This window comes from Scardinius erythrophthalmus, assembly GCF_964197995.2.
Source record: "Scardinius erythrophthalmus genome assembly, chromosome: 4".
NCBI classification, from domain to species: domain Eukaryota; kingdom Metazoa; phylum Chordata; class Actinopteri; order Cypriniformes; family Leuciscidae; genus Scardinius; species Scardinius erythrophthalmus.
Genome location: NC_138224.1, coordinates 10,489,099 through 10,516,166, shown reverse-complemented (window position 1 = coordinate 10,516,166; position 27,068 = coordinate 10,489,099). Strand labels below are relative to the sequence as shown.

At 38.2% G+C, this 27,068-nt stretch overlaps 1 protein-coding gene across 8 annotated transcripts in view; it reads left to right on the top strand.

Moving 5' to 3' along the window:
- The window catches only part of grip1 (glutamate receptor interacting protein 1), a 240,579-nt gene that overhangs the window by 177,226 nt on the left and 36,285 nt on the right, over nucleotides 1-27,068 (top strand). For all 8 annotated transcript variants that reach the window (XM_081364006.1, XM_081364004.1, XM_081364005.1 and 5 more), the window contains exons 3-11: nucleotides 2,225-2,360; nucleotides 3,823-3,968; nucleotides 5,558-5,641; nucleotides 6,285-6,360; nucleotides 9,494-9,639; nucleotides 14,120-14,267; nucleotides 15,050-15,219; nucleotides 19,756-19,902; nucleotides 23,297-23,446. In XM_081364006.1, coding sequence (XP_081220132.1) covers nucleotides 2,225-2,360; nucleotides 3,823-3,968; nucleotides 5,558-5,641; nucleotides 6,285-6,360; nucleotides 9,494-9,639; nucleotides 14,120-14,267; nucleotides 15,050-15,219; nucleotides 19,756-19,902; nucleotides 23,297-23,446 — 1,203 coding nt within the window. The remainder of the gene's footprint in view (nucleotides 1-2,224; nucleotides 2,361-3,822; nucleotides 3,969-5,557; nucleotides 5,642-6,284; nucleotides 6,361-9,493; nucleotides 9,640-14,119; nucleotides 14,268-15,049; nucleotides 15,220-19,755; nucleotides 19,903-23,296; nucleotides 23,447-27,068) is intronic.

Genomic DNA, 27,068 nt, shown 5'->3' with positions numbered 1-27,068 from the left:
ATTATCATAACTAAACTTCATAACTTATAATAAAAACGGCCTTATCTGCAAATGCATCAGTTACTAATTAACCTCACCCCCAATTCTCACTCTAAGCTGCACTCAAAAGTTGTCAGTCCTGTCTATTTGTACCATATGTCCGGTTATTGCCGTCGTCCTGTGGTGAAATGCTCCACAGCTCTGTTCTGTCAGTGGCCCCAGGGGGGTTTGGAGCTTCGTCTCCCCTTACTCTCTGTCCTGCGGTACCAGGAAAGGAAAGTGAGGGAATGCATATAAATCTGTATTTTTCTTCCTCCAGTAAAGAGAGAGGGGTTACAAATGCCTTATTTTGATTTCTTCTCCAGCTTAGACAGCTGATGGAGTATTGATGGTAGGGCGTGTGAGAGCGGGAGGGAGGGAGGGAGAAAGCCCTGCTTGCACAGATATGCAGTATTCTTAATGTGACTTTGACAATCCCACAGAGGGATTGAATGACAGCCAGTCGATAGGGGAGCGACTCCTCTGGCTGACCAGCAATATCAGTGCAAGTTGGCGAGAGAGACAGCAAATAGAAGACGAAATGATACAAGGGAGAAAGAAGACAAAAATTGGATTGAAAAAGGGGGTGTGGGGTAGCATTTTTTAGGATTTTTTTTTTTTTTTTTTAGATAAAGCATTATAACAATGACTTAACCTTAAACCCTATATATACAAAAATATATATATATATAAATATATAATATTTATATACTGTATTATCGTTTTTGTTTATATTTACTAATAAAATATAAATAAAATGTATTAATTTATTCATGCATTTATTACTTTTTAAATTAATTTATGTATTCTTTTTTTATTATTGTTTTTATTAATGAATACATTTACATTTTTCAAAGTGAGTATGTTCCCTATGGAAGCTTGTTTCCGCCACAGAATAAAACATTTTAAAAGATAATTGCGACTTTTTATCTCACAATTGCGAGTTTACATCTCGCAATTCTGACTTTATTTCTCAGAATTGCGAGATATGAAGTCAAAATTGCGTGAAATAAAGTCGCAATTGCGTGTTATAAAGTCAGAATTTCGAGATATAAAGTCAGAATTGCGTGAAATAAAGTCGCAATTGCATGTTATAAAGTCCGAATTGCGAGATATAAAGTCAGAATTGCGTGAAATAGTCGTAATTGCGTCTTATAAAGTCAGAATTCTGACTTTTTTTCTCGCAATTGCGACTTTATATCACGCAATTCTGACTTTATAACACGCAATTGCGAGATATAAAGTCAGAATTGCATGATATAAAGTCGCAATTGCGTGTCATAAAGTCAGAATTGTGAGACAAACTATTCTGAGGTAAAAAAAGAAAAAAAAAGTCTGTCTTTTTCCCCCCCTTAGAATTGGACGTTATATCTCACAATTGTGAGTTTATATCTCACAATTCTGAGAAAAGTTGTCAGAATTGCGAGGTATAAACTCGCAATTATGTGTTATAAAGTCAGAATTGCGTGATATAAAGTCGCAATTGCGAGAAAAAAAGTCAGAATTCTGACTTTATAAGACGCAATTTCGACTTTATTTCATGCAATTCTGACTTTATATCTCGCAATTCTGACTTTATAACAAGCAATTGCGACTTTATTTCACGCAATTGCGACTTTATATCTCGTAATTCTGACTTTATATCTCTCAATTCTGACTTTATAACATGCAATTGCGACTTTATTTCACGCACGCAATTCTGACTTTATATCTCGCAATTCTGAGAAATAAAGTCAGAATTGCGAGATGTAAACTCGCAATTGTGAGATAAAAAGTCGCAATTATCTTTTAAAATGTTTTATTCTGTGGCGGAAACAAGCTTCCATAGTTCCCAGATGACATTAAAGCAAGGTTTTGACAGTTTTAGCTCACCTCTGGTTACTGTTGTGTCCTCAAACTATAGCCAAGTGCAGAGTCACACACACACATACACTGAGCACTCTGGAGTGTATAATTAATTACCAGCTGAGGTAGAATGAGAGAGAGAGAGAGAGAGAGAGAGAGAGAGAGAGAGAGAGAGAGAGAGAGAGAGAGAGAGAGAGAGAGGGCCAAGCCAGGACGCCTGATCGTAGTCATTTTAGATGAGAGAGGGGTATGGCAGTGGCTGGCCTGCTGTGCTCCTGTAACCCTCTCATCTCCTGTCTCTGCTCTTCCTCTCCCACCTCCCCCAATAACCCTCCTTCTCATCCCTCCTTTTGCTCCACAGATGAGTTTAAGGGCACGAGCACCGTGGAGCTGATCAAGAAGGAAGGCACCACTCTGGGCCTGACAGTATCCGGAGGCATCGACAAAGACGGCAAGCCCAGAGTCTCAAACCTGCGCCAGGGCGGCATCGCTGCCAGGTCAGTATTAGCGAACCATTCGTGGATTCATTTTACAAAAACACTCCAGCACTTTCAAAACATTGCTGTGTTTTTAAGATGTCTGACATATCTGACTCGAAAGGTGGGAAACATCTTTATGAACAGTCATTGGTGCTTGCTAAGACTGTTATTTTTGATAGGGTTAGGACTTGAATAAACACATAACTTTAAGTGTTGGTGCTTAAGTCCCTATTTGAACATGAATGACACCTAAAAACTTTTCAGGAAAAAAATCTTTACTTAGACTTGCATTGAAAGAGGGACTCAAGCCACCAAGAGGCCAGAATATCATATATTTCGAGTGGACTTCTCTAAGGCATCTTGCCACTACCCAAAATACCCTAGCAAGCACCCATAACACACTAGCAACCACATAGCACTGGGGTTAAAACAGTACGAGTAGCCTAGCATCTACATACTGTAGCAATCACCCACATTAGCATCACAGCAGCATCGTTGTGACTAGTTTTGTACAGCTAGAAATCACATATTCTTTAGAAAATGTAAGAAATGACTTTCAATTCAGTTTTGTAGGTGCTAAATGTTGTTGTCAGGTTTTTGTTGTCTATTGGTCTTTATGCGAATATTTTTTTTTTGCTAAGACAGCAACTATAGACGGGCCCTGAGAGATCAATGTGTTCATAGTCTGTTGTGCTGGAGCATTGTCTAGGAAGTGTGTGTGCACATTGTTTTATCTGTACACACTGTGTGTATGTGTGTCTATGAATAAAGTAGACCGAATCTTTTAATCAATACTGCATAAGCCAGAACTCTTCTCTCATTTCCATATTGGCTCTCAGGGATGGCAGACGGCCTACTGTTGTTCGCTAGCGTGTCAGACCTCCCCATGAAAACGCACACAATCCTCAAAGAATAGATCCATGTTCAGATCCCAGAACAAACACTGCACATGCCGTATAGTAAAACGCACGTTTTAAAACCTCTTCTTCACAGTCACAGATACTTTTTTCTGCAAATCAATTGTTCGGCTTTAAATGTTTCCCTGCACATCAAGTCTTGTATCTTATTACCACAGAGACACTTTCCCTGATAATTTTACTCGAGCTAAAATAAACCGCCTAACATCACACTCGCTCTTCCAGAATCTGTTGAAAATCAGACCGCCTTGTAAAACGCAAGAGCTTTCAACTCTGTGTTTGTGTGTCAGTGAAAGATCGAGACGGAGACTGGAGCAGCCTGTCTTGATCTCACTAGATGCTTCCTTAGAACAAAGTGTTCCCTTCATGTGCTTAAATCAGCTATCACAGCGTCTCAGAGCTCGACCTGACTCCTCCTTTGCTTTATTTTCTGCCTCGCTTTATTTCTTCTCTTTCTTTGTTTGCTCTTCCTGTTCTTTCTTCCTCCTTTCAGTTATGCAATTTCATCTGACATTTTTTTCAGCAAATGTACAGAATCTGATTCTTGGTCTGTTTCTTTGCAGGAGTGACCAGTTGAACGTAGGGGACTACATCAAATCTGTGAACGGAATCAACTTGACAAAGTTCCGTCATGATGAGATCATCAGTCTGTTGAAGAATGTGGGTGAAAGGGTTGTCCTGGAGGTCGAGTATGAGCTACCGCCTGTCTGTGAGTGAGATTATAAAAGCATCGCTATTACTTAATCTAGCACAGCTGGAATACATCATTCTGACTGGTTTGTCGCCGCATCCTGCAATATGTAATTTTTCATAATAAACGCTAAACTGTGTAACTTAATATTGTTCCAGTTCCATATGTGATCTTTTCATATATATTTCAAAGTGATTAATATTAATGCCTCATATAATATAATCAGGGCTATACAGCAACACCTGCCAACTCGCCAAATGCGGATGGATTTCGGCAGTGGCGTCTAATGCAGTCACTATTACTAGCCACTTTGGCGGGTTGAATTTTATTTTAATTTTTGATTGTTACCTGAGCACCTCAGTTGACAGATGGAGACTTCTGATTGGTGGACTGTGAGTTCATAAGAAACTTTGTTTGTTTGAGATCTGTTTAACTCCCAGAAGAAGGCATGTAGCCGAAACGCGTTGGAGTTTTTTAGAAGGTTAATTTGACCAAGCCATTATAATAAAGGCTTTTTAACTTTTTCAATTGAGAGTGCCTTGGAGTTCTTTTTTGATTTTTGTTATTTAGGTTCCCATCCAAAGAGCACCTCTATCTTAACCAAACTTTGGAGTCCAGGAAGCGCTCCTCTACCCCTCCTTTTTTCATTGGGTTGAATTTTATATATAATATATTCATTCTTCAATTGTAGTCTTTTAAAGAGGCATCTGAAATAATAAACTGAGTGCAATGTACTAGTGTTGTCAAAAATCTCGATTTTTCAATACATATCAATACTGAAATATCTGAAACGCTTCCAATACTCATTTCCCGCAGAATAGATACACGACAAGCTGCAATTTTTCACTCTTTCATCTCTTCGACAGCGAGTTGACACACAAACCTGCCTCCCCTTACGCTCGTTTCAATTTGCTCTGGAGAAATTTTACAAGGCTTGAATTTCGGCGTGGGATTGCAAGTATTGCACGTATCATTCCCGCAGATTTTGTGCTCACACCCAAAGTGTGCGCAGATAAAGCCGCCTCTCAGTACTAAAATTAGTTCTTTTTCACTGCTTATTGCACTTAAATGCACGCAAAATAATGTCCAAATTCCAGTATTGGTCAGTATTCTCGTGAATACAGTCAGTTATGTTTTTAACGTAAACAGTTGAGAAAGAAAACGCAAGTGTAACAGTATAATGGATCCATGCATCAGGTCTAATATACCTGCTGCTAAATTATGATAAGATAATACTAAAAAATATGTATATGGCAGTTTTTCCCCATTGTATCTATGCCAAAATTAGTCAGTGGCTGGTGAACAAAAAAATGAATGTCAAGCCCTGAATATATTATATTATATTATATTATATTATATTATATTATATTATATTATATTATATTATATTATTTATATTATATATAATTTTTTTTTGCTTAATAGTAACTGATTATTTTTGCTTAAGTGATGAGTGATTAACCATCATCAATCTACCATTGATTCATTAAAATGAGTTTACGTCACTCTCAGTGACTTGAAATGTATTTTAGTTTATGTTCATTTATATGTTCTGGTCAAGCATTAAAGTCTTGGCAGAGCTTTGAACTGTTCATTTTCTTCCTCAGCTGTACAGGGCTCAGGGGTCATGTTCAAAAATGTGGAGGTGACGTTGCACAAAGAAGGCAATACTTTCGGTTTCGTCATCAGAGGTGAGTGCCTCTGTAGACTTCCTCACTTCCGAGTTCAAATGTCTTTGAGTCCACCTCATCAACACACTTTCATTCACATCTACATCAAACAAAAAGAGACTACTTTTCTCTATAGATTTGTTTGGCTGCCCTTGGGCCCGCTGAAAGAAGGCGAAGCAGCTTTCAGTCGCACTTCTAATGCTCACTTTCCAAAATATTTACCAAGCAGACTTCATTAAAAGAAAGAGACCATTTTTTAGATCCATCTAGAGAATGAAGTCTTTTGAAGAGAGACAGAACAAAAAGGTTTACTGTCAAGGTCTTGGTTAGCTTTACTCCTTTTCTCAAATCTGTCTCATAAAGGCATATTGAGGACTTCCTTTTCATCTTCAAGACTCCATTTGTGAATTCAATGGTATGCAATTTTATAGCGAGCAGCGCGGCTTTAAAAATGTATAATCTGGTGCTTTTGTAGAAAAATATATGGACATTTCAGTGAGGTGAGCAAATGGCCTTTGATGTGCACCACTAAGCCAGTATTTGAGCTGTTATTTAAGTTTATCAAATGTGAGTATACATCTCCACAAGTGTAAATGTATAGTGTTTTACTCTATGGCTACATTTGTTTAATGTTTCAAAACAAGTTGTTTTTTCCATGGTGTAGGAGGTGCTCATGAAGACAGGAACAAATCTCGCCCGGTTACCATTACAACCATCAGACCCGGTGGCCCGGCTGACAGGTGAGTTGGTACTGGATTCTAAACTGGGTTCATTAGCTATGTTTATATCCACCTTTATTATGCGCATTTCGGAATATTGCATAAAAAAAATGCAGAATGATTTGGTTTAATTCTTGCCCTGAAGTGTCTTACACGATTGTGTTCCTAAATCCCAGCATTCGAACATGACAGCGTTTATTGCGTTTTGTCTGCGCGCTCTGAGATGCAAGTCATTGATGATTCTTGGAAAAAAGAGCCACATATTTTTCACCAATTTACCAGGAAGTGACTTTTGTTCTCTTGACAACATGGAATGGGAACGCTGCTTTATGTACAAATGTTTTAATGCGATATTCCAAATTTGTGAATAAGTGAATTCGCAACTTTGGATCGAAGCATAGCTAATAAAGCTTTTTTTGTCCAAAAACCTAGGCAGCATCCTAACTGAAATAGACTGAAAAGTAACTGATTAGAAACACTCCATAGCCAAGACACTATATGCATCATACAAATAGTTGACTCACATACTTGACTCTTGATTTCTTTAGGTTTTGGTATTAGCATGTTGCTTATCTAATGCCAGGAGACTCTAATAAAATACAATAAGCATAAAAATACACAAACATAATGAAGTTAAGTGATCAAATTTTAATGGCATAGTCCTTCTTTAAAGCCTACTTAAACCTGCGGCAGGCTGGCTTGCTAGTCTCAGATGGTTTAAGCTGGTTTTATCTATTAGATATATATTAAATGTATCCATTTAAATTTATCCTGGTTTTATTAGTTGTAAACTGATCTCCAATCTGGTTTAGTTGGGCAGCCCAGCTTCACCAACTGAAAAGTCCTCTAAAGTTGAATTAATAGAATATTTTGATCAGCTTAGTCTGGTTTAAGATGTTTTTTTTTTCAGGGTGTATATAAATAAGTAAATATAGTAATCATTTTTATATTTAAACCTTAAAATACATTAATTTAGCCTTCCTTCCATCTTCTCCCCGCATAATGGATTTCCTTCCTTAAGGATACCAGCAATAAAGATTTATAATTTGTCCCCTCAAAAAAAAAAAAGATATCTAATTATGGGTTAGCATAATCTTACAGCTTTCAGAATGATGTTGTGATTTCTCTGTAGGCAATTATCTAGGTTTTGGAACTGATTTAAAAATTGAATATATATCTAATAGCATGTATGATGTGAACTTTGAAATGTAGCTCATGTATATGTGTGTTTTCTCTCTGTGTTCCTTGTTATTGGTTTGACTTTTATCTTTACAGGTTCAGCATAGCTGGTCTGTAGTCATTGCTGTGAAATGGCAAGAAATTGCTTGATGAAAATAGTGTTTCCCAGTTGGCGTTCCTTTCGGAACCGGAATAGATTGCCCCGCAACTTCAGCGCTCGCTTGAGAATTGTAAATGGACTGGCGTGATATTTCATTCGCTCTGGCATATGAACTGCTCTGTTATTACCGTCATTACACGCTAGCCCGTCTCTCTCTTCCCCCTCAACCCTTATCAATATTCATTTTGCACACTGGTAATTTCATTTCTTACCGACAGAGTATTCCCATTTCTTTTGTTCAGTGGCACGGCTCCTGTTTTTCTGGGTAAATATTGTGTTCTGTTCCTCTGCAATTTGGTATTGACTGGACTCTGACATCTTGCAGTCGCAGAGAACGGCCCCCTTGGAAAATAAAAACAGCAAATTTCATTTCGTATGAGTCATAAATCAGGTCTCTTACCAAAACTCGTCTCTTGTGGTGCTCCCTGGTACTATGGGTTAAAATGTGCTTTGAAACCGGCCTCACATTAAGCTCAATAGTCCTAGCCAGACTTAAAAGAGATTGTACACATCAACTAATCACAGTTTACCTTTGTGTTTACGTGCTATTTTTCTTTATCTCAAATGAATTGTACCACAATAACAGACCACTGTGTAAAAACTCAATTAACCTGAGTCTCTACTAACATGTGAATGGGAAAACACTGAGTGTGAAATTTCTGCCTTTCCAAGACTATTTCAAAATTACACTGCCATTCAAAAGTTTGGGTTTGCCAGATTTTTTATGTTTTTGAAATAAGTCTTAAGCTCACCAATGCTGCATTTATTTGATTAAAAGTACAGTAAAAATAGTAAAATTGTTAAAATAACTGCTTTTCAATTTTAAAATGTAATTTATTTCTGTGATGGCAAAGCCACATTGTCATTTGATCATAGAAATCATTCTAAAATGCTGATTTGGTGCTTGAGAAGCATTTATGATTATTATGTTGAAAACAGTTATGCTGCTTAATATTTTTGTGGAAACTGTGGTGCATTATTTTTTTAGGATACTTTGAATAGAAAGTTCCAAACCGCATTTATTTGAAATGGAAGTATTTTGTATTGTCTTTACTGTCACTTTTGATCAATTTAATGCAACCTTGCTGAATAGAAGTATTAATTTCTTACTAAATTTCGCTGACCCCAAACTTTTGAATGGTAGTGTAACCACCATTAACATTCTGCTCTTGGATATCTAATTTACTTGCTATTAAGCTATCTTAAATAAAACTGACTTAAGATTTGATACCGCTGACCTGGAAAACTTCAGCAAATCAAGTTATTAATTCTTCCTTAGATGCTATCATTGTAGCAGCTGTATCTTGTAAACACATCTTTGTTTCCAGGCGCACTGATTAAAAAGCATTGAAGTCAGCCAATCAGATTGGCTCCAGATGTATCAGCCTGAACTTGCCAGTTTTATATGCATATGCATCAGATGGTCCAAGAACACAAAGAATAATAATAACAATATGACTGATAATTGCATTTTCTCCATGTTCTAAAGTGCTTCCCATGGTAAATGAGTTTATTTTTGATATCTTTTGAGGTTCAGAGTGGTACCTGGTCTTAGTTTAGGAATTACTGTGGTTTTGGAAAGGTCTCTGGTGTGTTGAACACAGACGTGACCTGCCTGCTTGTCATGATAACAGATTGGATGTAGTCTGTAACCTTTCCAGCATTTAAAAGGCTTATTGTTACGAGCAAACAAGCGGAAGGCACACAATACAAGTGCTATTGTGTCTCTGGATGCCTCTCTTGTATGCAACACATTTCTTCTGTAATTCAGAAAGGCCATTTCGGTCTTTTATTGTATGTTGTTTTCTCTCTTAGGGAAGGAACCATCAAATCCGGTGACAGGCTGCTCAGTATTGACGGAATTCGTCTGCATGGAGCGTCTCACGCAGAGGCCATGAGCATCCTCAAACAGTGTGGCCAGGAAGCCACACTTCTAATAGAGTACGATGTGTCAGTCATGGGTAAGGACACTCCCACTTCATCTAATCCCGCCCCCAGATAATTCACATTTATTTGTTATAATTAAATGGGGAAATAAATATGGAATTTATCATAAAGGAGGCAGAAATATTTATTTCATAATATTTAATATAGACTAAATTACATTACAATCGATGCTGTCAAATCAATTAAATGCAATTAATCACATCTAACATAAAAGTTTATACATGTGTATATATATATATATATATAGTCGATGTGACAGCACTAATAACAATTTCATTTACATATCGAGAGAAATGAAATAGCAGAAAAGAGAAGGAAAATTAAAAGAAAAAATACAATCTTTACTTTGTTATATGTGTTGTTGCTGCTATAAAAGTGAATTTACTTAATCTTTATTAATTATTTTGTCAATTATTTAGTCTTTATTTACTCACCTTTATTACTGGGACTATTTATTTATTGTATTTTAGTATTTTGCATTTTTTTTTTTTTTAAATTTATTCTGTTTTATTTAGTTTGTATTGCAGTGCACTTTTAGCACGTAGTAAAACGTAGTTTTCGTTTAGTTACTTTTTTTATTTCATATTTATTTCAAAGTTTTTTTTTTCTGCAAGTTCTTTTAATGGTGTTCCTTAATGCCAGTGACTTTGTCTAGAAGGGACGTGTCATGGGCATTTTGTGGTTTGTTAAAAAGACCAGACCAGTTGTGCTGTTGTGTTCTGGATCATTGTTGAGGCTTAATCGTTCTAGCTGGAAAACCATTACAGTATTTGTAAAAGCTTATCGACTGAAACCAGCAAACACAGAATGTAACATTTTCGCAATTTTAAAGAAGTTATTTCATGTTTTCCAGTTCTCGAATGTCAATATGTTTTTGTTGCATTTGTAAATGTCAAGGAAAACATGCTGTGGATAATGACAGAGTGCCAAAGAGGTGAATGAGGTGCAAAAAGACAAGAAAGAGGGTGACAGCGAGTGAGCTGACCTGAAATGAAAAGGAAAGTCTCTTAAGATTTGAAGTGGCCCGTGGCTGTAACTCATCTTTCCGGTGTCTTTATTGGGCTCTGACCCGGAAGTGATAGATTCTCTTTCTGCTGTGCCCAGAGGAAGTCTAGCGAAAAGGCACATCCTTCACTGCACTGATATGCCCCCCAGAACAGTGCTGTTCAAACAGCATTAAACGCTAACTACCTTACAGTGACTTTTCGACTGTGTTTTTGGTCAGTACACTTTCCTTCTCAGTTTAAGTTTAGCTGTGTAACATATAGATCGTTCTGTCCTGGCATTCTGCCCAAAATAAAACTTTCTCTGCACCTAAAGCAATTTATACCATCTTTCTCTCTCTGTCCTCGCACTTTCTTTCTGTCTTATCATCTCTCCTGCTCAGTGTGGTACATGTTCATTGGTGCGAAAGACAATGCTAGTCTGACACATTTCTTTTAAACAGTTTATTTCAATTAACTGTTTAAAAAAATATTCTGCAGTATTTCTACGCCATTATGTACTAACGCATTATTGTAATGCAATATTGAGGTATTGTTCTTAGTATTTGCTTGATTATTATCAACAAGTTTGTGTTTGTTACCAAACTCATAACGAATCAGACATGCCGAAACGAGAAGGTTCTAAGTTTAGTGAGTCAGTCAGTCAGTCAGTTGTTGATTCGCAAAACGCTCAGAACAATTCTGTCCAATTCACGAGTAAATAACTCAGATTGTTTTTGTGAACGTTTTCAGATGATTCATTGGAAATATCCAAGTCAAAAGAACGATTCATTCATGAATCAGGCAATTCCTGCTGTAAATTGTCGCTTTAAGAGTGTTAAGGCCCGCTCACATTCACAAAATTTCAGAGGTTAACCTTCAATTGCCAGTAGTTTAGCAATTGAATTCTCACAACGAATTCATTCAAACCAAACAGCTCTCTGTTTGTCAATCCGCGTTACCTATTTGAACCGGTTTCGAAATCTGTGTGGGAAAATATTTCGCCCTTACTTGAAATTCATGATCGTAAGGATTATTATTATGAAATGACAATATTTCAGCATTACCGCAAGTTTTCTGTAATATGTATAATGAGTGTCTATAACCTATGATTGCTTTGAGTATACATCACTCAAAATAATCATGTATGCACAATTACAGTTGGAAAGAGCCCAACTTAATTTATGAATTCCTGACAGGCATTGATTCCTGTGACTTACCGCGATTGGTTGCCGGATAGCTTTTTTTTCGTATCTCATTTGCATAATATTGAGCATTATCTCATCTGTTTGACACTCTCACCACTTGCTCTGCTTTACTGTCAACCCCACAATCTCCGGTAGAGAAGGAATTGAAAATGGCTGCTTAGCTCCGCACCAGTGGACACATACTGTACAGTAACAGGGTTTGATTAAAAGGAACCACCAGAGACTAAGCATGCATTGTACATTCATCACTATTTACAACTGCTCTTCCTCTCATCGCCTCATGCTCTTCCAGCACTTCACGACAACACAAACGCTCCTTGGCGAGCTCCTCGATCAAGCCCTCATCAGCGTAATGCTCATAACGGTGGCACGTTAATCACCACGCCTCTGTCACCCGGATGGCACCCATGTGATTGAACAATTTCCTCACCCCTGGCTTTATTAATATGGATAGTCACTTCAACCCTGTTTAGCTGATGTCAGTTGGGCCTTTGAGGCTTGGCAGGAAGGTGAAGGTGGGATTCAGGGGCTGGAAAAAGGGGTTTATTCATCATCAGCTGTCATGGTGGCTCAAGGAGATCACTTGGATCTCATTTAGCATGTTTAGTTATCCCACACTTCCACTAGGGATGTGCAATTTGGTCATTTTGTCTCCTCGAATAGTCAGCCATTTTCAAGCCATTTTTCAGTTCAGCTCTTCTCTAACCAACCAGATTGCAATGTACCACCCAAAATACCATTGTAACAAATCAATTTTGACACATTTGCTTGTAGTTATTGGACTCTTGATCACTGTTGAATGCTTTAAAACAATTACAAGTGACAATTCCTTATGTTTGAGGCACAAAGTCGCTCTCCAAAATCTTCAACTTCTCTGTTCCTCACTGGGGGAGTGAGCTTCCAACTTTCACTTGAATCTTGTGCAAGCACTTAATCATCCCACATCCTTAAGCCAATACACACACACACAAACTCACACACACATACATTCTTGTATAACTTTGTGAGGACATGCATTGACACAATGCAATCTCTAACTCCTTACCCTAACCTTACCCATCACAACTGTGCCTAACCCTAACTTTAATTATAACCCTATCCCTAAAACCAAGCCATGACCCTGAAACATGCTTTAAAAATGGGTCTTAGAAAGTGAAGACTGGCCAAAATGTTCTCATTTTACTCTTTGACCTCACTTCAATGATCTAAAACTTAGACCAGTCCTCACAAATATAGTTGTTCAAGTACACATACACACACACACACACACACACACACACACACACACACACACACACACACACAAACATTCATTTTTTTTCTTTGCACTTCTCCTTTTCTAGCTTGCTTCCTAATCTACAGTAGTCGCCAAATAAACCTGGCATCCTATATTACGAATATTGTTGGCTCTTGATGAATTGCTTTGGTTCCTCCTTTGTTAGTTTCTTTGGATAAAACCCTCTGCTAAGTGCATAAATGTTCCTTAGATACACTTGGATCACCACATGTTTGAGTCTTTATAGAGCCGCTTTACAGACCAAAGCAGATCTTTTGGACTAGCAAAGGAGTTTCCCCAGTATGTTGGCATTTTGCGATGGCAGCAAGTGTGTTTACTGCGAACGCAGGGAGGAAGTTGTCACACCTGACAGCCGACAGCTGTACGCCCGCTCTAACTAAAGACTGGCTTCTCATTCTGTCCGCTCCACACACAACAGCAGGAGCTATTTCTCTTTGTAATGGGCGTCAAGTGAAATCAGCACATGTTGCAAACAGGCTGGATGAGCGGTCGTGTGACACGTGTTTACACGTAGTGGTTTCCTCCATGCTCTGAAGATGTATGGTCTAATCAGGTCTTTAGTGCAGCCCATTACTAAACTGAGATGTTGAATTACCTCCATTACACTTTAACAGGTCCAACCGCAGCCGCTCGCCCTCATTCACATTAATGAAGTGTGTGTACATGTGTGTGTGGGTGTATAACCATCATTCGTAATGTTTTTTTCTCTTTTCCCCCCATGTATTTGGGCACTTAAGCCACACTTACAAATGCATTAGAAGCAAAATATCTAATCAAGTTATTACCGCTGGTGTAAAAGCGATTCTTAGTGGATGTATGAAGTCTGTCAATTCCTCAAGTTCACACAGGTGCCATAGCAGAGAAAATGTATATATTCACACGCTCGCTATGCCATCAAAAAAGCTTTTCAAGAATGAAGTCATAATGTTATGAGATTAAAAGACGCTTCATACCACTGGAAGGTCCATTTTCGGAATATAATCAATGTCTTTCTCCTACTTTACAGATTCTGTAGCCACAGCTTCAGGCCCACTGTTGGTGGAGGTGGCCAAATCAATGGGCTCCAGTTTAGGTCTGGCTCTCTCTACCTCCATGTACTGCAATAAGCAGGTCATCATCATCGACAAGGTCAAACCAGCCAGCATCGCTGATAGGTAATTACAGCGGCAATCATTTCCACAACACAGAGGAAGATGAAATGAAAGAGGAATTTTCCTTATGAAAGAAGCATCATTGCTCATCATGTTTCCATTGTTTTGTGAGCCAGATCAATGCATCGAGAGGAGAGAAATGTGTGCTGCAGAAACCTGATGCCTGCTTGTGAAAATGTAAAAGTTTGAAATGCATATAGCTTAGCAACTAATTATAGAAATTCAATAACTCATCTAGCCTTCATGCCAGCAGAAAAGCCCGGAACAATAATAAGGGTGGCGGAGTGCTGAGCAAGTGAAAACCTTTCCATCAGAAAAGATTAGCACTTTGAAGATGATTCAAGAGTTTGCTCTTGGGAGAAACATTGGGTGGGAATTAATAATACTCCTTATACCCTTTTTGCATCAACAGGGTGCCAGTTTAGGTGTCCAATCTGGAACCACTTTGTGCATTTCCACTGCAGAAAAGCATTTGTGCACTTATGAAATATTTGTTCTAAATTGGCTTAAAAGCACTGCTAATGTATAAATAAGAATTTAAATATAAAAATTATATTAAATTAAATTATAAAGTATTATTGTTAATTAAAAGTACTTAGTCTGCATCACATTTGGTGTTCAAACAACTGAAACTACTTAGGTGTTGGACTACTGAAAGTCGTGATATTTGCAGTATTGAGAAGAATTTGTTTTAAACGATTGTTTGAAATGATGCCTGTGATTAAGTGCAATTCAGTGTACGTTAAGGATTGGCAAGACAGGAAGTGATCTAATTGTCTTTGCAGGTGTGGTGCACTGCATGCAGGTGATCACATCTTGTCAGTGGACGGCACAAGTATGGAGTATTGCACACTGGCCGAGGCCACCCAGCTGCTAGCTAGCGCTTCAGAACACGTCAAAATGGAGATTTTGCCCCACCACCAGACAAGACTGGCTCTCAAGGGCCCTGAACATGGTAAGAGACCTACACACTCACTCTGAGCTCTAAGGGAACCTGTACACTTGAGTTTTACAACAGAAAACACTTCAAACCCATTTGTTTAAATTGGAATTGTATATTGTAAGGATATAGGCAATTCACTGCATCCCTGCTTGATTTCAAACCGACCTGGCTCTTTTTACACTCCATTAGGACTTTCTCTAGTGCGTAAGATCACAAAAGTGATGCAAATTGTAAAATGGGGTGGATAAATGCACATTCATTTAGAGTTTTACTCGCTCAGCATTTTATTTTTGGTCACATTTATTAATTGGAATAGTTGTACAACATGCATCTTAGAGTAGCTCTTCAAATCTCAGTGCTCTGAGAGAGGAGACATTCCTTTAATGAGTTAATCAATATCGAAAGTAATGTGATATGCATAATTGATGCCTAACATAATTCTTGCGTGTCTTTGATATCAACCCTGTAGTTCCTAGATACAATGTTGTCTGAATGCAGCATTTGAGGGCAGTGCAAGGCCAGCTGTGCCCTCTCCACATGATGGTTATCTTAATGATATTTAAACATCTTTCTTGCAGATATCTGAATCTTTCCTCAGGTTGTCAGGGGTTACGTGTTGTTCAAAAGCTCGTTCTTATCACCTGACAGATTTTTATTAAGCTGTGCGCCACCAAATGATTTGAAAACAAGAGTTGACGTTAAAAGTTTAGAGCAAGGATGATTCTCCCAGAGAATACATCCTCATGACACCCAATGTGTGCCCTGTCACTTCTTATCAGGAGCAGGATGTTAACGTTCAACACCAGAGACAAAGGCTTGAATGCAGCCATACTTCCTGATAGGGCTAGATTTATACCACTAAGATGTAGAAGGCCACACACTAGAGCAGAGCCAGGTAAGAATGACCGGACCAAAGTCATATTTAATTACCAGAATCGAGACTTTTGACTTGGCTAGTAAGCAACCACTTTGTAGCATGCTACAAAACCCTCAGAATATTCTGGAAAACAGGAAGAACACCCTAGCAACTACATAGAAATTAAAAGAACCGCAACCACTTGCAACCACATGGCAACGCCCTGGGAAGCACCTAGAAAACTCTAGCTACCACACAGCATCTTGCTAAAAACTCTTAGTATACCATAGTAATTACATAGCCACAGCCTGGCAACCATCCAGAACATCGTAGCAACTGCATAGAAATGCCCAAGCAGCCATCCAGAACGCCATAGTAACTGCACAGTAACATGCTAAAACGCCTCAGCATCTCTATAGCAATCACATAGCAACACCCTGGCAACCATCCAGAACATCATAACAACTACATAGAAATGCCTTAACAGCCACCCAGAACACCCTAGCAACTGCACAGTAACATCCTGAAAACCCCTCAGCATAGCAACACCCTAGCAACCACCTAGAATACCACAGAAATGCCTAGACAACCACCAACAACATTCTATCAACCACAGAGTAATATGCGACAGAACACTTAAGCAACCACATAGTAGCAATATTCTGGCAAAAACTAGAACACCCTAGCAACTGCACAGTAACATGCTAAAACCTTGTCAGCGTCTGCATAGCAACACCCTGGCAACCACCTAGAATACAATAGAAACGCCTAGACAACCACCAACAACATTCTATCAACCGCAGAGTAATATGCGACAGAACACTTAAGCAACCACATAGTAGCAATATTCTGGCAAAAACTAGAACACCCTAGCAACTGCACAGTAACATGCTAAAACCTTGTCAGCGTCTGCATAGCAACACCCTGGCAACCACCTAGAATACAATAGAAACGCCTAGACAACCACCAACAACATTCTAGCAGCAACCGCAGAGTAATATGCTGCAGAACACTTAAGCAACCACATATTAGCAATATTCTGGCAAAAACTAGAACACCCTAGCAACTGCACAGTAACATGCTAAAACCTTGTCAGCATCTACATAGCAACACCCTGGCAACCACCTAGAATACAATAGAAACGCCTAGACAACCACCAACAACATTCTAGCAGCAACCGCAGAGTAATATGCTGCAGAACACTTAAGCAACCACATATTAGCAATATTCTGGCAAAAACTAGAACACCCTAGCAACTGCACAGTAACATGCTAAAACCTTGTCAGCGTCTGCATTCAAACACCCTGGCAACCACCTAGAATACAATAGAAACGCCTAGACAACCACCAACAACATTCTAGCAGCAACCGCAGAGTAATATGCTACAGAAAACTTAAGCAACCACATATTAGCAATATTCTGGCAAAAACTAGAACACCCTAGCAACTGCACAGTAACATGCTAAAACCTTGTCAGCGTCTGCATACAAACACCCTGGCAACCACCTAGAATACCATAGAAATCCTATATGCATCCTATATGTCCTGTACTGCTGTTCTGCTGGCATCCTTCACTGAAATAAAAAAAAAAATCCCTATTGACAAATTAGAATTATTTTGCAGAACCTCCACAAGGTCAGTGGCTGTACGACCTTTAAGCTATAAACTTAATAAGAATGTGGATTGAAGCCTAGGCCCAGAGAACATAAATAAGCATGGACCTGCACAGCATACTAATGCTTCTTGCTTGCTGTCGTAAGGGTTTTTTAGAGACCCAGCACTAGAAAACAATGAAGTGACCCTTGGGTCAGCTGGTAGGAGGCATCTTGATTGGCTCTTAAGAGAAGGAAATTCAGTTGAGAGCACCATCCAAACACATTCACAGGACGAAACGCACTCCTGAATCCTGTGAAGAGCCGCACATGTCTACTGTCAGGCTTCTCGCATTACTATGCACCTGCACGTCCACTACGCAGTACGCACACACAAACGTGTACTCTATTTCCTCAGCTCGAGCAGATTTAGTGCAGTGAAGCATTCTATACTAACACAGATCTAAATGCCAGCCGCGGTGAAATTCCAGACAGATGGCAAATGCTCGAAAAACGTCAAAACACCAGACAGCTGGCTGAAACCTTAACGCACGTATGCATCACACATACACATTCTGCCTTGTCACCGCATACTCATGCAAACACAACATCCGTTTGGAGGGCTTCCATGGGTGGAAGTGTCTGTGTGCCACAGAAAACATCTGAATCTACTGCTGAAAACAAAAATAATTCTTGTTTCTAATGCAAACACTGAACCCAATCGTTTTGCTTGGCTACCTTGTGCATGTAGTTTTTTTTGTAGTACAATGTATTAAGTGCACACTACAGAGTGTATATTGTACATATACCACATACTGTATATACATACAGCATTCATACAATATTTTAATATGATGCCAGCCCTGGTATAGAGAGACTAAGCTATATTGTGTTAACTTCCCAATAAAAAAAATCAACTATTTAAAAATTAAATTAAATTAATTAAAATTTAATAAATTTAATAATTAAAAAATTAATTTGTTGAGACCCTTGGAATAGAGATTCTACATTGTTTATGCCTGCAAAAACACTCACCATATTTTCATGTGTGCCTTCCCCTCTATGATTCATGAACAATCTCTCTTTATTTCCCCCCCACACACATAATTGTAGAAGTAATAGCTCTCATCTGTCCAGGCCTGATTACCTTCGGTCTCAATGGATTCTTCACTGTCTTTCAACTCTGTGCTACTGTTTGATGCTATCATGATGATGGATCCCTGGTCTCATGCCTTACACAAAAACACACTCCTTCCTCACCTCTCACCGAGTCTCTTTCCTGTCTAATCCCCTCTGCAGCCACTGCCCTCCAGTTTGCCTCTCTCTTCTCTCTCTGAGACTGCTTTTGTAATCTATCTTTCCAGGCTGTGTGCTTGTGTGTTTGAGAGCACAGCAGACATGCTGCTAAAATTAACTGTGAAAACAGAAAGGAGCCAAAATAGAAAATAATCAATGCAGGTGTCCGTGGTTGTGTATTTTAGGAGGATGTTTTGTTGGAAGAACTAGCTATTGGATATTTAATACCTTGCTGTGGGAATGCTTGTTTGTGAGTAAGTCTGCCTGTCTACTTTGTACAGTATAAACGAAAGAAAGTCTCAGAAGATACTGCAAGGTAGCTTGCAGCTGTATTTTTGGTGAGGTCTACAGTATTTGTGACATTGGTTGCCTCGACCTAGAACGTTTCTTAAAGGTATAATTCACCACAACATTTTATTTTTTATTTTATTTTAATGTAATATATTTATTTTGGATGCATTGACTTTCATTGAATGGACAAAAACGGTTTCCCACAGATGAAAGAAATTGATACAGGTTTGGAATAACATGTATTTGAATTATTTAGTCAACTATCCCTGCAAAAAAAAAAAATCCAAATGTTTGGACCAATCAAAAAGCAGATTGATAAGCATTTAATGGCCATTTCAAACATGAAACTGCTAAACTAGTTCATTTTTAACAATGGTGGTTTGATTCCAGGTTCAAGCACGGTTTGAAAAGCCTTAAAGTGTCTCTCCTTGTATGTTATACGTTGGCATTTATGTGGTGTTGTATGCTTTTCCCGCTCACGTCCTCCCTCTCTCTCTCCTCTCCGTGTGGTCAGTCAAGGTGCAGAGGAGTAACCGGACATTGCCCTGGGAATCCGGAACCAACAACAACAGCAACTTCCTTCCCTATCAACACTATAACACCTACCACCCCGACCAGTCCCGCAGCCAGACCAAGCAGAAAACCTCTCCAAACAATCCCCGTAATGTTCCTTCCCTTTTCCTTCATCCTCATCCTCTTGTATCTTCCTCGTCTCTCATCAGTGACAGATTTATTCTATTGTTTTATGGGTTTTGGCTTTATAACTTAGACTTCCAAATTGATTTCCAAATGTATTGTTTAATAAAAACTCAAGGTCTCGTGTATTTTCAAAAAAAAAAAAATGGCTAATCGGTGCCACATGAGCAACAGATCATAATCAAGTTGGGTGGAGTTCAACAATATGCAAATGAGCATAGACAGCCAATAGGAGTGAAGATGCTGTATCTTTTGCTGAAAATGCAAGATTTAAAGTTATCTTAAATTATGCTTGATGTCTTCATCTGTCTAAAAAATTTCACTTTGTGAATTCTGTAAATTTGTATTTTTTACATGTATTTATGCATTTTTACCACATTATATTTAAGGTATATTGTAAATATATTTATATTTTATGCATTATTTGAGAATCGAACCCACGACCTTGGCGTTGCTAGCGTCACGCTCCACGTAAATAACTAATGTGAAATAATGTGATGAATACAGGAAGAAATGTTAGATTGTCTCATTTGCGCTTTATTTGATAAGACTGTTTTTGTCTTTTTTAGTGCGTTTTATTTGATCTCTTTGGAAAACAGAGCAGAACTAATTTGTTCCCCGGCTGTTTCCTTGTCTCTAAACTATGCTGAGGCTAAAGACTGTTTTTCTCTCTGTACTGCTCTCTTCCTCCGTATTATATCTGGCCTTTATTCTCCATCTGTGGGCGTAGCTGAGCTCTATTCTACCAGAGGCGAGAGCACATTACGGCAAAGCTCAGACTCGCCGAACAAAGCCAGACGAGCACTGAGCCATTCAGGGAGACTTTTGTGTTTTTTGTTGTGCGGAAGATACTCAGCGAATCCACAGGACTCATTTGTGTTGCCATTCATTGGGGGATATGGAACATAATCCTTGTTAAGGAAGCCATATTGCATTATTGACATTCTAGCAATGTGACCTGATCGTTTCTCCCTGTGCGGTCATGGGTGGACTTTATGGTCTCAAATACATTCTGGGACATGTAGTCAATGATGACTGACATCCTGAGGCCCTAGATTTGCTCTCTAATTGGCTGATAAGATGGGGAGATTGTCACTTGTCACAAAAGCACTCCTCATTTGTGTTTTTAGGTCATGCTTTTCCTCTTTCAGCGGCCTTTTCAGCGAGCCTGATTTAATTATATGGACTCATTACTATAAATTCCAGCCATCAGGGCCCTATCGATCTGTTTTGCTGGCACTCTATGCATTTCAAGGGCACCATGAGACAGTTCGAGATGACCTGTAATTGTTCTTTACACTGAGAGTGATTTGCAGCTCTAAAGCAACTGGACGTTGTTCATTGTCAATGATAGTTGGCGTTTAGAGGTGACGTGATTGACAGAGACCATTGATGCAACCTAGGGAATGTTTTGATGCAAAATAGGATGATCATCTTGAAAAAAAACTTCCTTCATAAAATATAATGGCAGCCATATATGTAAAGACCTATTTATACTGTGCGAGAAAGATCTTGTCATACAGTACTATAAAGACAACATGTTTTCTACACACTAAATTACATTAATGTTAGATGTATAAACCCTTTAAAAAACATTTGGTTTTTACTCAATTAAATGTTTATTATTATTTTTAACTTTATATTTAAATTGTTCATATTTTATTTTCATTATGCTTGTTTTTTATTTCTATTTCCTACCGTTTAAAACTAGGACTGCCAATAGGATAACATAATTGATTAATCTGATGATTTTCAACTAACCTTTAGACAGCAAAATGTAAAAAAGGGGGGAATCATTAAACATGTTTAACTGTTCATTTAATCTAATTGTAATTTAATAAATTAATATATTATAAATGAATAATGCATTAGATATATGATATAAAAATATAGCTAATATTATGTTTCTTTTGACAATCCAAAAAAATACATTTTCTGCAGATCCCTAACACCCCCTGGCAGACTTCAGTTTGAAAACCCCTGCAGCAACCAATGGTACAGCAAACTGCCAACCTCCAGCGATTTCACAGTTTGCCACTTATTTCACACATATGATTGAATTTAAAGTTAGCAACACAACTACAATCTCTTGCGGCACCTTCCCAACCTTCACAGTCCTGATTCACATTCTCCATTCAGGAGTGCCATAAAGATGCTGTGGGCACTTCAATGCTGGTGGCTTCACATAATTTACTGTCATTCCATCAATACTTTTTAGTCACAGTCTCGTTTTTTTTATTCCTGGATTATATATCCCCCAGGTTCTGGAAGTTCAAAGTCTTTTTCCATCTTTGAAAGATGTGTCCTTGATACTGCGTGAACGCAAACTCCTCTGAGAGTTGTATTACTTAAGCTGCTGTTTTCTTTTTCCCTTGAGACAAATTAGCCAGCATTTGCTGGACATTCAACTCTTTAATGTTTGCATTAGGAAGAGCTCATGCTTTACAATTCACAAATGGACAAGAAGGCCTCAATGCTGTAGATGGTTTAGAGTTTTAAAAACAAGATAGAGAGGCAGAATGTCCTTCCATGTGGCAAGAGCAGACAATCTGTTTCAAACAGCAAAGCAAAAATAAGACTGTAATCTGCTCTAATCCTGCCATGTTTTCAGCAATCACCAGTGTCTCAGCCAAACAAAACATATTTTTCGTAGTAGTAGTAATGTTCTGCCAGTTAGGATTTTTTTTTGTGAGCGCTAAAAACATGGCTTTGAATCTCTCTATCTGATGAGTATGAACTGCGATCCGGTTCTCAGGCACTGCTCTTTGATAAGAAGTGGCTTTTAGGCAATTGGGAGTATTTTTAAGAGATGTGCTTTGATGAAGACTTACAATGTCAAACACGAAGGTAGTCTGCTACACTTTAATGAGTTGTTTTGTGCATTTCCTCGAATGGTGACAAACCTTGGCTCTCATTTCTAGCACCTGTTGTTAGAAAATGTTGGGGTTCAAAAGTTCAGTTGAAAAGATGGTATTCAAAATGGGATTTAAACTGTTAAAATGACAGATTCTGCACTATTTCTAGGTCACTAACCTAAGTAAATTTGTGACATTGACATCTTTGCACAGACAGTCACATGTTCTCAAGAAGCTCAAGATGCTTATCGAATCATCTCAAATCATGCTGGAGATCATAAACATCAAGCTTAACTTATGGAGTTCATACAGCTTAAGTGCTGCTGTCTTTAAAGCAGAAGAAAGATAAACCAAATACTAAGACGTTCTGAAATTCTCGAATTGTTATACTGATAATGTCATTTGTAGTGGACAAAAAACTAAACTGAACTATATATACCTACTATTGAATGTTTTGAAATGAGTCATTGAGAGTTGATAATGAGTTTCTCTCTTTCTACACAGCTCTGGGTTCATCCTTCTCTCCCACCTCCATGAGTGCCTACAGTCTGAGCTCACTCAACATGAACACGTTGCCACGCACCATGTATCCCACAAGTCCCCGCGGCACCATGATGAGACGCAAATTGAAGAAGAAAGACTACAAGAGCTCAAGTACGTTTGATGCAGTCATGTTAAATTTTTCGACTAAACTCAAGAAACAAAACATTTCGTACAATTCAAAACGAGGCCTCATTCTTAAAGGGATCTTTAATTTTTAAGGGTAAACTAACCCTTTAAACTTCAAACAGAATCGAGTGTACACTATATTCAGAAGCATTTTACAGTTTTGTGAAGAACAGATTGAGTTGATTCAATCCTTACCTCCAGTGAGCAGTTATTTGCTGCAACCGGATCACCGGAGAGCCGAATCAATTTGAGAATGAATTATTTGGTTTTATCAGTCTGGTTCAACAATTTATTCAAAAAGAAGTCTGACCCAAAGCAACTTTTTTCCAGTGAATCGCAGCTTAAATTTGATAATTAGATGTGGAGAGTATAAAATCATACATAAAACAAAAGATTTATCGGTGGTCCTTGCTCAATTCCACTTTGATTCATTCTTTAAACCCTTTTGTTTTTTTATCAGAATGGCTGAAGTAAACAGAAAAAGGCTTGGTTATTGATTTCCTGTGAAACTTCTGTAATGTATCAGCACCTCCACGCAGGCTCTGGCCAGGGACTTGTCTTGACTTTGATATTAGGTTTCGCATTTGTATAGCTGCCTATGCCATTCTTTGTGCGAAACATAAGTCAGGAGGTTGAATATACCGCCTACAGTAACTCAGAAATGAACCTTTATAACTGCCTCATTATGCTAAGCGCATGCAAGTGTGCGAGAGAGAAGCTTGGTCAAGCCACTGAAAGCGACGAAAGCAATAAAACTCCAACATAAATGCAATGAGGTCGCTCGGTATTAAAGAAGAGCCATACGTCTATTATTCTTCCTGTCTCCGCTATGATAGTCTGTCTTTATCTGTACATTCAGACGAGTTGCACATGCTTCCCATCCTTCCCTCTCGCGACTGGGCTCTGAATCTGAATCTGAATAAGATCAGTGTGTGTGATCGAACGTACCTGAAGTGAATACAATCAACATTCTCTTCCCATATCTGAAGCCGGCAAGTGAAAGAGGGAAATTACACCTCTGGCTACCCAGTAATTAGATCCTGAAAGATATTTCATATCCTTCAACCGAGCAGCGTCGCGTCCTCTGCCGCGGGTAATTACCCGACCACGCTTTCATACCATGTGGTGTGTTATCTGCGGGCTTTGTCAACAAGACCAATAAACAAACGCTGGGACTGGAAAATGGTTAATCAGCTGCCCATGACACTGACCTCGTTCGTGGTAACTTTCAGTAGCTGACTTCATTGTGAGTTTCTGTTTTTCGTTGCATTTGTAGCCGCTTGGTTATTAACTGTAGAGAACGTAGATGTGAAAGTGATGATTGAGATGCAGGATGAGGTCATGCTGCTGACATCATCAGTTTTCAGATTCAGTCCAATGGGAATCAGTATTTCTGCCTCTCTAGTTGCACCAAGTGTTGTTGTTGTTAACTGAATTTTTGGTAATAGGAATAAGGCTGAAATAAAATTTCAGTTAGTTGCCGAAGGAACATTTTTCATTTTTGTTGTTTATTTATAAGTTTAAGTTCAAGTACTGAAAAATTACTAAAGCTAAAAAAATAAAGCTATATACAAATGAAAAAAGCAAACAACAACATGACTAAAACTCAAAATGAAAATGGAATTGCAATAATAATGATTGTTTTCAAGCAGGTTTCCAAAACACTCTTAAAGGCATAGTTAACTCAAAAATGATGATCTTCAATATGTCGTCTTTTGTGTTCAGCAAAGGAAAGAATTTCATACAGGTTTATAACAACTTGAGGGTGAGTAAATGATGGCAGAATTTTCATTTTTGGGTAAATTATGACATTAATGTGCCTTTCATTTCAAGTAGGTGTGCTTTGGAAACCTGATTGGAAACAATTATACCATTCTTCCATGGTTTGGTCAAACAGGTTGTCCCGCTCTGAAATCATGCCAACACCGGCTGTGCTAGAAGTTGACATTTCACGTTGCTCAAACAACAGCATTGTTTGATAGCACCACAGATGCGAAGTCCCCCTACAAATGGCTTGCTTAGATGTCTCATTAAACTGGGATATGAGATGGTATTTCAAAATGGCAAAAAACTTCACCCTGTTTTAATCTGACTTTGAAGTGTTTAATTTACTTAGCTGCACTTTTTCTGAACATCACTTGTAATAGTTTTTCCTAATGCACTGCCTGACGCTTGTGTTTGGCTAATATACCTGCCGCACAGAAACAGAGCATCTCCTCTATTACACACATTTATTTTCAGTTTTACTGCCATGAGCATGTGCATGGCCCCTCATAGACTCTGTTTAGAAAAATTATTCCATAATGGGTCTGTAATAGTTGTATTGAGTCTTTGCTCAGCTTTTATTTTACTGAGGAACATGAAAAATGCTTAATCAGAGGAGCACACCAGAGTATATTATATCATAATGGAAAATATTCCTAGATAAAAAGGAACACGGAGGATAATGCAGTTGCTTCTCTGTTTAAAAACCTCTTAGTCCAGTCTAAGCTGGTGTGCTGGTCTTAGTTGGTCTCCTATCCTGGTCAGACTGGTCTGCTAATTTTAGAAGAGTATTTTTCAGATGGTCAGGTTGGGAAACCAGCTGTTCACCCAACTATACACCAGCTTGGCCAGGCTGGTAGGTCGGCTTAATGAAATAACCAGGTTCAAGTATTACACAACCAGTCAAAACTTTGGACCACTGTTGTTATTGAGAAATGAAAAGTAAAACTATTAAAAATAGTTTTTGGTAATTGAAATGAAGCTGAAATAAAAGAATATATAAATATTATATAAACTATAACTTGTTTAAACTCTTTCCCCGGCCACTTTTATTTTTTTTATGTTGCCGGCCACCCCAGCGTTTTTTACTATTTTAGCAAAAATGATGGCCCCCAGAATATTTTGTTGTGTGAATTATGAACATGCAATATATCAAAAGAACAGAGCATCTGCTTTTAAACAAAAACCTGTTTTATTCTTGCTTCATGAAGTCTTTTTTATCAACACTTGAATGTGGGTAAGTTTTATAAAAAAGCAAAATATTGAGCAAAAAGCTGAGGAAATCACGATTTTGTCAAAGACTACATCTAGATCAGATTCAGAACAATGATCCAAACCATAGATAGAGTGGGTCGAGTCCATCAACACCCCTAATGCTTACACAGTCCTATACCTCGTCCTGGGTCGACATTTCATTCAGTAACATTAGGCAGTTTTGATTTATATGCTGTTTAATGTTGATAATTGCATTATTTTACATATGCAAATATTACAAATGATATCACTTGTTTCTGCATCTTCTTCGCATGTGTTTTGATCAGGAGATTCAGTACTCTTTCAGAACATGCGTAATAGCGCCCCCTATGTGAAAACACAGAAAGCTGGAAAATTCCGTCAATAGCAGGGAAGCATTGTCTCATAAATGACGGAATTTCCTTCAATGGCGGGGAAAGAGTTAAACAATTTATAAAAATGATATCACAAAATTACTAAAACTGGAAAATAAAAAAAATGACTCAATCAAAAATAGGAATAAATACTACTTGCTGAAATGCTTGAATTTGTATCAAATATAGATTGATAATTGCCCAAGAAACGCTAATGAACTTTAGCAGCTTGTCAG